At 39.2% G+C, this 9,603-nt stretch overlaps 1 protein-coding gene across 2 annotated transcripts; it reads right to left on the bottom strand.

Annotated features, from left to right (window-relative positions):
* Nucleotides 1–1,376: 1,376 nt before the first annotated feature.
* Nucleotides 1,377–8,188, bottom strand: ethe1 (ETHE1 persulfide dioxygenase). Of its 2 annotated transcripts, XM_034201143.1 has the most exons (7): nucleotides 7,244–8,187; nucleotides 5,653–5,797; nucleotides 4,845–4,993; nucleotides 4,462–4,591; nucleotides 4,234–4,323; nucleotides 1,918–2,034; nucleotides 1,377–1,731 (listed from the first exon to the last, which is right to left on the bottom strand). In XM_034201143.1, exons 1-7 carry the CDS (start codon nucleotides 7,457–7,459, stop codon nucleotides 1,685–1,687), a joined length of 894 nt encoding a protein of 297 aa, XP_034057034.1. In that variant the 5' UTR covers nucleotides 7,460–8,187; the 3' UTR covers nucleotides 1,377–1,684. The 2 variants fall into 2 exon arrangements, with proteins under 2 accessions (XP_034057034.1, XP_034057035.1); XM_034201144.1 differs by lacking the exon at nucleotides 4,234–4,323 and having other exon boundaries at nucleotides 7,244–8,188.
* Nucleotides 8,189–9,603: the final 1,415 nt, after the last annotated feature.

Raw genomic sequence — 9,603 nt, 5'->3', positions numbered from 1 at the left:
GTGGACATTGACTTGCATGAGACCAGCCAACACCCACCCACCCAAAGATAACCTTTTCTGCAGCCTTCACATTCTTTTATTCTTAAACAAACCTTTTATTTATAATTGAGTTGCCGTGTTTAAAGCCTTGCAGGCATTTCACTACCAAAACATCAAAGGTATCCATGTAATAGCCCACCTTTATAACAATAAGTCTAGCTGAAAGGAACTGCATTGAATACAGAGCAGACCAACATAGTGTGTGTGTTGGCCTTTTATTAATAAGGATGCGCCAAAGCAAAACTCCTCTTTTGATGCCAATACCTTAACTCTGCAGATACCACATCTGTGTTATACATACACCACTTTCTATCTTACTGTGCAATACAGAAATACATATTTGCCCTGTCTTTTTCTCAATTAAAAGCATGTCAAATTCCGCTTGTTTTTACTGGTCTACAGTTGTTCAAAAGTAAATCCCTTTCTTCCTGTGCAAAGTAACAATAATATAACTTTTAGGACTTTAAGGGATGAGTATTTCCAAATGTCTCAAACCAAACAAATAAAACTAGTTTAAACCTTACATCATGCTTCTATAGTCTAACACACTGGTAATTGGATGTAATATGAGGTTAGCAATTACTGCTATTAAATCTGTTATTAAATGTTAAACGTCACCGACAGAGGTGGTTGGTTTTTTACTGTAATTAATGAGGGTTGGTCACATCAAGAGTGCCTTTCACCCAAAACGTGAATTGTTGAGCACATTTTAAATCCTTACAGGAGAATTTTTTTTTGCATTTGTCTCTGGAAGAGGCATGTGGCTGAGTCAGAGGCCGACACTCCCAAACAAACCTGTCTTACTGGCCGATGAGCGGTTATGTGCAGACTGAGAGCAGCACGTACAGAACACCTGGAAACACAGACGCAGAATTCACTGTTGATACTTGGCATGGATGCTCTTCTTCACATCATGCTAAGATAAAGTTACACATGTCAATGAACATGCTTGTGTATTAGACATCTAGAAGAGCAGAGCTCAAACCCATGGCAATCTGGCCCTCTGAATGATTCTGAATGCAAATAGTTTCAATTTCCTGCCAAGTAAAAAAGGCTGTGGCTGGCAGCAGTGTGTGTGTGTGTGTGTGTGTGTGTGTGTGTGTGTGTGTGTGTGTGTGTGTGTGTGTGTGTCCTCAGCTTAAGGAGTCCGGAATCACTGGGAAGGCCATGTGGAAGAACTCAATTGTCCCAGTTAAGCATTCATGAATACTAAACTCAACCTTGAATGGAACATTCCTATCTGAGCTTTCCATCTTGAAGATTTCCTCGCCGATTCATAATAGCACAGCTGAATAGGGTACGTTACATAGCTGTCTTTGTCAAAAAAAGTACTCATGTTTGTCGGTTAAAATAGAGCCGATTGCATTTTTATTCTAAAACATTGTCATATTAACGTCGGCATACAAATGGCCGTAACTTTTCAAATACACATCTTTAGATTAACATAAATATACACAATAAAGCACTTTATGTTAAACAATTATTGATTAACGTATCTGTTTAGATTCAAAAATGTAAATGTTAATCATTTGCTATGTGGAACATGCATTGTAATCCTTGCACAGACACTTTCTGATTTCATGATAGTATGATGGTTATGATAGTGATTCCTTGGTTAAAGTAGTTCCTCCCTTTTGCAAGACATTCAGACTTCCTGTACTCCACAAACCAGATTAGCAGGCACTGAAACATCTGCAAAGTAATAGAAAAACAAAACTGCTTCAGAAACAGTAGAATGTATGGTGACAAGCAAAATCTTTAAATATGGGTCTGTGCACTGAACAACCTTGAAAATGTTTTTTTTGGCCCAGGAATTAGAATGTATATCTTTACAGAACACAGGTTGAGGGTAAACTATAGAAAGAAATGTGTTGATACCTATTTTGCTAGGCTTGGGGAGATTCAGGTTGTTCATGATGTTCACAAACTCATCCACGCTTTTGGTCAAGCGCAGGTTGAACCTGCGCTCTTCACCGACCGTAGACGCCGTCTGACCTGATACAAAAAGACAAAAACCGCCCAATTCATCAGCATATTGAACCGTCAGATATTAGCTCATTAATCAGTATGCATTGAATATCATTTTTGAAATGAATATAATATACATAATACAACATATAAATCACCTATTCAATTATTGTATATTTTCATAGGTTGGGCTATTTAGCTGTATTTAGAGTCACTAAAAGTAGCCTCCCCTTTACCAGGTGAAACATTAAAGTGATGTACTCTTGAAATGGGCTTTTCTACATAATGATTCACTTTAATTGTTGTATTTGAAGTAGATTGATATTAATTCTTCTATACCTTTGAATTAAATGTATAGATGTTTTCAAGGGGAGTATTATGAGGTCGATGGAAGCCTGAGGAGCTATGGATTAGTACCTCATACAACCCAAATAAATAAATGAATATATTTAAGTAAGTTAGTAAGTAAGACTTTGAATGCAAGGCTATAACAGAATATTTGTACACTGCTCTTATACAAGGAACATATCAGAATTCTTCTTCCAACAATGTTAAAAGGTAAATTATTGTCAGGAACGACATGTCTGAAAATCTTGACCAATTTGCACTTATATTTATACAAACACTCCTGTAACACTGTGTCTATCAAATCAGTACTGATTGCTACAGGTTTGAATATACTGGCAAAAGCTTTGAAAAGTATGCAGGTTCTGCTGTAAATGTTCACAACCAGTGACTCTACAGCAGGGGTGCCCAACCTTTTTTGAACCGAGAGCTACTTTTAAAGTTGCCAGTCTGCCGAGATCTACCAGTCCAAATAGAGAGGTGTAGCCATTACTGACAGCCTACTACCAGGTAAATACACACTTCTACTTGTATACAACTGACCTTTGTACGATTAATACTCCATAAAATACTGCAGATCCTTCTTACCTCTTTCTAATCTACACACATACAAGTATTTAACTGAAGTTACACAACAGTGTTGTTGATACAAAGTTGGAGTTTATTCACACGTCACTACAGTGGGTAATGTTTTCAAGAAACATTGAACAGTGCTGCCACATATGACACAGGACAAAAAGAAAAGACTCTGAACCCTTTCTTTGCCATTGTATAAAAATAGTGTTGCTACAAAAGTATAAATGAGGCTTACTAATAAGACAACTCAGATCTGAAGCTACACCGGAATCTGCTGCCAAAGTGCAATAAAAAAGACAAAATTAATATAATCAAACCCTTTTTTTGTTGCATTTTAGTAGATTATAAAAAGAAATGCCTTTAAAATAGGATGCAAGCAACACTAGTTTCTTAACCTGAATTGATAAGACTATAATCAATTTAAACAGAACAGATCTTAATGTTTGCATTCTTATACCATTTTGTACAATAATTATAATGAATAAGTTCAAACAAACTAAAACTTACAGCTGATTAATAACGATAACTAACTTGAATCAAAAACCTGTTGAAATGCTACTGTTATGTTTACTGTCCCCAAAAAGTGCGTCGGCAGCCTCCAGGAATGCTTCTTACACAACTTCGCCATCTTTGAAAGACTTCATGTGTTTCGCAAGAACGTGACTGACACGATAAGATGCTATGGTAGCAGCCTTGCTCTTGTTGTTGGGCCTGGTGAAAATGGACTGCTGTGCATTTAGCTGTCCTCTCAGGCCCCTCACCTTTTGGGAGCGTCGAGCAGAATTAGGAGGGAATTCCGTCTCGTAGCGTTTGTGCACTGTTTTGAAATGCCGCTCCTAAATTATCCTTCTTCGATAAAGCCACGCTCGCATTGCAGATGAGACAGATGGACTTTGAATTGGAATAGATACAAAAATAATCATCCTCCCACTCCGAGTGAAAATTATATATTTGGGGCTTTTTTGCTTCTGCCATTGCTGTCTTGTGTGTGTGCGGACTGTCACTCCTGTTGACACGGACAACGTCAGCGAACTAGTGCCCACTGCCCACAAGCCACGCCCCGACACATCACGCCGGCCAATCACAAAGCTTTGATGCGTTCAAGTGCATTATTCTGGCACAGGAAGATGATGTTATAGGACATTAACGATAAAACAGAATATTGTTGTTCTATTTTTGGACACATCTCGCGATCGACTGGGAATCTCCCCGCGATCGACCGGTCGATCGCGATCGACTGGTTGGGCACCCCTGCTCTACAGTATGATATGTGATAAAAAACTTCAGATGTGTTTTTCATCTAACCTAAGTAGTCATGTGCTGGGTAGACGAGGCACTGGTCTGGCAGAGTGAAGATCTTCTGATGGACCGATTCATAGAGCTTCTTCGCGCAGCCTGAATTAGAAACAACAATTTGCACAACTCCAAAATAAAACAGTCACAATACTGACCTCTTCTGTTCATCTATAAGTATTACAACAATAACTGCTTTAGACCAGTGTGCGGGAAAACAATTTGTAAGTGTATGTCTACCCTGCTGAAAGTCCGTCCTGCCACAGCCTCTGATGAGCAGAGCATCTCCAGTAAAAGCCATGCTCTGATCGCCAGACACCAGCGACATGCAGCCATCAGTGTGTCCTGGTGTGTCTCTCACTGTCAGATACTACAGCGGGAGAAGAGACAAAGGCATGTGAACATTTGCTTACCAAGCCATTTTAAATTAAAAAGTCCAGATCTTTACAGAGAAACAGATGATACATATCCAAAATACAATATCCAGAATACTGATAAATATCAAATCAAGATACAAAAAAATGCAAAACACTACAAGCAATCAATCCTCTTTCAATCTTTTTTTTATTAAGATTGTTTTGCACTGATTCCATGCAAGGAAAAAAGTAATACATTCTTCTCACATGTTTTCCAAAGGAGATCTTGTCTCCCTCTGACAGGAGCATGTCTGCTGAGGCACCACTGTATTTGGAGATTGCACTCTTCAGCCCAACCAATCTTTTCTTCATCAGCCCAGTGCTTGTGATGTGGTCCGCATGGCAGTGGGTGTTTACTATCAGAAAAAAGAAAATAGTAAAGGCTTCAACAGGGTTTGGAAATAAAATCATGGATACCTTGAATACAAGTCTGCGGTATACATTACTACCTTTTAAGGAGGTTATGTTTTTAGGTTCATTTTGTCAACAGGATTACAGAAAGAAGCACTGTCCCGATGTTCATTAAACTTAGCAGAATGGTGATGCATGGCGAAATTAAAAAATCCAATTTAATTTTGGAGTGCATCCAATTTACAGTGCCGATGTTTTAACATGATCTACAGAGTACAAGGTGCCTGGCTTATCTGAGTTTACAGTTTTGGGAAAAGTGAGGTTCACTTTGAGCATCCAGATTGTAGGTGAAGTTATTCCACGTGATAATAACCCTTTTCTTGAGCAAAGTTCCTCCTTACTTTGTGGAATAAGCAAAATTATCTAAAAAAACGTTCCCTCCAGCTTACTGCTCCAGTTAAAGGGTTGCATTATCCTTGAGTATACTGCTGAAACATACCTCATATGATTATGTTCAGTGTTAATGTATATATTTAAATAAATACATACTAAAAGAGAGGTTTTTTATGCTCGATGACAAGGTGGGACACCACATATTGAAAATGAGTTGGAATCTATGAAATAACACCATATCTTTTATCCCAGCATCAGAAAGTTTAGGTACCTGCCACTTTTAGATTGAGTCCCAGTTCATGTATGAGCTTCAGGTCCCTGTCGATAGTCTCCAGTACAGGATCGATGAGGACTGCCTCCTTGGTCTCTGTGTCTGCCAGCAAGTAGGTGTAAGTGCTGCTCTCTAATTCAAACAACTAAACAGGAAAAGGGTAAGGTTAGGACACAGGAGTGACTCAGCAAATCTTTACAAACAATGAGTGGTAATGAGGCACATTCTCCACGTAGTGTGTGCTTGTAGATGTGGGAGATAGCGAGAAAGAACTACAGGAAGAACAGATTATGATGTAGTTACTTGTTGACAATGCAAAGTGAGGTTTTAATGTAGTTGGAAAGTTAGAAGTATTGATAGATATATCATTAGTGTTTGGAACTAAATGACACATGTTGTATATTTAAAAAACTAAAAATATCAACTTGACAAAACAATCTTAATTTGCTTGGTCCTGAATACTTTATTGTACTCACGTTTGTACTGAGTATTTACATTTTATTTAACTTTTTTCTTTTAATCCACTACATTAAGAGATACTAAGAGAGAAATATTGTTCTTTTTGAATTCACTATCATCTATGTTTGTGATGAACTAAACCTTAATGGGTTGAGAAAATGATCATACTTGTTGGGCAACTATTTAAAAACCTTCTTGGATCAGCTTGAGAATGGTTTGTAACAAAGTTGAAAACTGCTCTTTTTTAAGCTCACACAAAGTTTTCAGTGTCATGTGGTTCTCATAGGATAGTGAGGCAGCATCTGACCATTTTATAGATCATTATGCTCAAATTAAACTACACAAAAGCTAAAGAAGCACATTATCACAAAATCAACACATAACACAGCAGTATTATTAATCATCATATATAATGGTAAACACTGACAGGTAACATGTTGCTGCCAAATATATCTATGTTCACTTTTCATACTTTAAGTGCATGTTAGTGATAATACTTCCATAACTTAGGTTTTGAAGGCAGGACTTTTACTTGTACAGGAATATTTACATTGTGTGGTATTAGTATGTGTACTAATGCAAGGATCTGAATACTTCTTTTAGCACTGTGGAGCTTTTGAACGTGTTTTTTGTCATTTTCAATTGAAATATAGATTTGATACAGAGGTGAGCTGCACAAAAAGTAGGTAAGAGGACATTAAGTTGAGATTGTTTTGTCAACTTAATACAAGGTAAATGATTAACAACTCCAAAGGTTATATCTGCTGTAACTCTCTCTGAATTAGGCTGGACAGCAGGCACACCTTAATGTCCACTGCTGTGTTATTATGTTAGAACCATTGCCGTTACATTACAGGATCAAGTTTGCAACGTTATTGCAACATTTTGAGCACATTAGAGAAGTCAAAGTGAGCTATGTCCATACAACTCTCCACAGACATGATCGTATAGTTTGGCTCCATTTTAAATCACAACCCTGAATGCAAAAGGCTGTAGGCTAACTCCACCTAGCTCCCTTCCTTTTGCTACAAAAACAAACATTGCATTTAAAACCCTTTAGGCCTAGGCTACTTGATAAAAAAAACAATTTACTGAAGAACAACATTGCAAAGTTATATTTATAATACCGTACTTGTCTGAACAGCAGTCCTTCGGTCAGCGCCATCCTGGAGCAGTATGATCTGCTGGTAGCTTTTAGCGGGTCGGTGACAGCACTCAAGCCGGGACAGAAGCGCCTAATCTCGGCCGCTGCGTAACTCGAACCCTCGGTGGTTGCTCTGAGGCGGAGCGTGAGAGCCAGAGCCAGAGCCCGTTGGACTGGGTTCACTCTGCTTATTACCGAGCACATTGTTATTCAAAATAATCCGATAGGCTGTAGCCGCTTTATCCTCGAGCTAATGTAAAATAATGTCCAATTTCTACCAAGAAAACTCACAGCTCAAAGTCGTTTGAAAGCTTGTCTCTCACCTTGGAAGTAATTAACCCAGAGACAATATTGGTGCTGCATAGTCAATAACTTTTACAGCAGCTGTAACTGGGGCCATAACCATTGTTTGTTGTTACTGAGCAATGTGGGTTAGGGGTAGTCCACTACAGTCCAGCAAATCAACTTCCTCCTCCACACCCAGATTAGATAAAAATGACCTACAGTCTGCAAAGTCAGGTCATGTCGGTCTATTGCAGTGCACAATAATCAGCCATGCATGAGCCATGCATGCAAAGGCATGCACCCACACGCCACATATAGTCGTCTGCAGCGGTGGCCTACGTGACTGTTGGCATGCTTTTATCAGGAAGTCTCATAACCCAAAACAAAACTGGTTACGATTACAGTGCAGCCATTAATGCTGTCACCTGACATGACCTGACATACTAGTTTTTTTTTTCTTCATTTAATTTAATTTTGCGGTTCAGGACCATGATTAGGCTATATGATTTAGATCACCTTAGTTAAATAATAATTAAAAAGATAAAACAACAACTTTAAAGCATGAGTGGCGAAGTCACGCCCATCTACTTCCGTCCCCATGGGACCTTATTTCTGAAAAATTAGGCTTGTTTGAGACTGTAGAGGCTTCTCAATACTCAAATTTCCCCTCCTCGACTCCTCGGTCCTCGGTCCTCCGGTAGTGACCCGGAAATGAATTTCAGCGCGCCATTTTGAAGGACATCTCATTTCTCTAAATGCACACCGAGGACCGAGGATCGAGCGTCGAGGAGGCTCTCTGGAGGAGCTCTAACCGAGGATACACTGATGGTTCCTCCACGGCTCCTCCACGGATGCATTTCCGGGAACGGTGGAGGCGTGACGCACGGCCGGATTTATCTCAGCCAATGACAGCTATGCATGCATCCCCTGGATATTATTTTAGAAATTGCTTTCATCGCGTCGCGATGTTTCCAGAGAGAACAGCTGTAAGGTCCATGCAGAAAGCAGAGCAGTGTCATGGCAGATTAAAACATGGATGTATAATAAAAAGGATTAAAAGCGAATTGACGACACTACACGACACGCCCACCTGGCACGACACTACGGTGGCTGAGAGACCGTACATGGCAGATTAAAAACGAATTGCAATTGTTATTGTAGCATTTTAAGCAACTATTAGGCAAATAAATTAATAACCTATCAGTTTGAGAACCCCTTATCCCATTTTGATGGTTGACATCTCATTTAGTGAAAGCCAGAATGACAGCAGGGGTGAATTTTATTTTATAATTTTGCAATAAATCAAAGATATGTTTACTGTATATTATAAAAATGCTTGTCATGTAGGCATACTGGAGATGGAAAGGCTTTAGTCAGTGTTGTAGCTGAGATTCTTACCGTTCCAATGATGTATGGGATGTATTAATAATAATTGGATACTTGGATTTATATAGCACCTTTCATGAGACCCAAGGTCCCTTTAAAAAGAAGAACAGGAGTAGAAACAAACATAACAAAAGGCAGTCAGACAAAACAAAAAATAGATTTGGAGCCAAAGGCATTGGCAGACAGATGGGACTTGAGGGCCCTTTTGAAGGCGTCAAGCGTGGGGATGTTGCAGATCTCCGCAGGGAGAGCGTTCCAGAGAGTGGGGGGCTGCCATACTGAAGGCTCTGTCCCAGAAGGATCGCAGGTTGGTGCAGGGGGCCAGAGTCTGAAGACCACAGGTTCCGGGGTAGGGCATGTGGGAATTGTATTGATTTGATACAAGCAAGCCAGTGTTTCATTGTGTACTTTCAACTACAGTATATGGTCCGGCAAGTTCAGCATTCACTGTGATGTGCATGAAAGAGCAAAGGAATGAACAGGTATGTGTGGAGGGAGTTAACTCCTTGCAGACGTACATGGAAAACAATAACAACACATAAATGACTGAGCCACTCGGAATCTTTTCCAGATTTGACAACACAGAGTATAACATGTACAATTTTGATTATGATGTCGATTCAGAGAATCATGTGTTTAATCATATAAGTGACTCGTGTAAATATTATACCGATGAT

Source organism: Gymnodraco acuticeps, unplaced genomic scaffold, assembly GCF_902827175.1.
Source record: "Gymnodraco acuticeps unplaced genomic scaffold, fGymAcu1.1, whole genome shotgun sequence".
Classification (NCBI taxonomy): domain Eukaryota; kingdom Metazoa; phylum Chordata; class Actinopteri; order Perciformes; family Bathydraconidae; genus Gymnodraco; species Gymnodraco acuticeps.
This window is presented reverse-complemented; position numbering and strand designations above follow the sequence as displayed.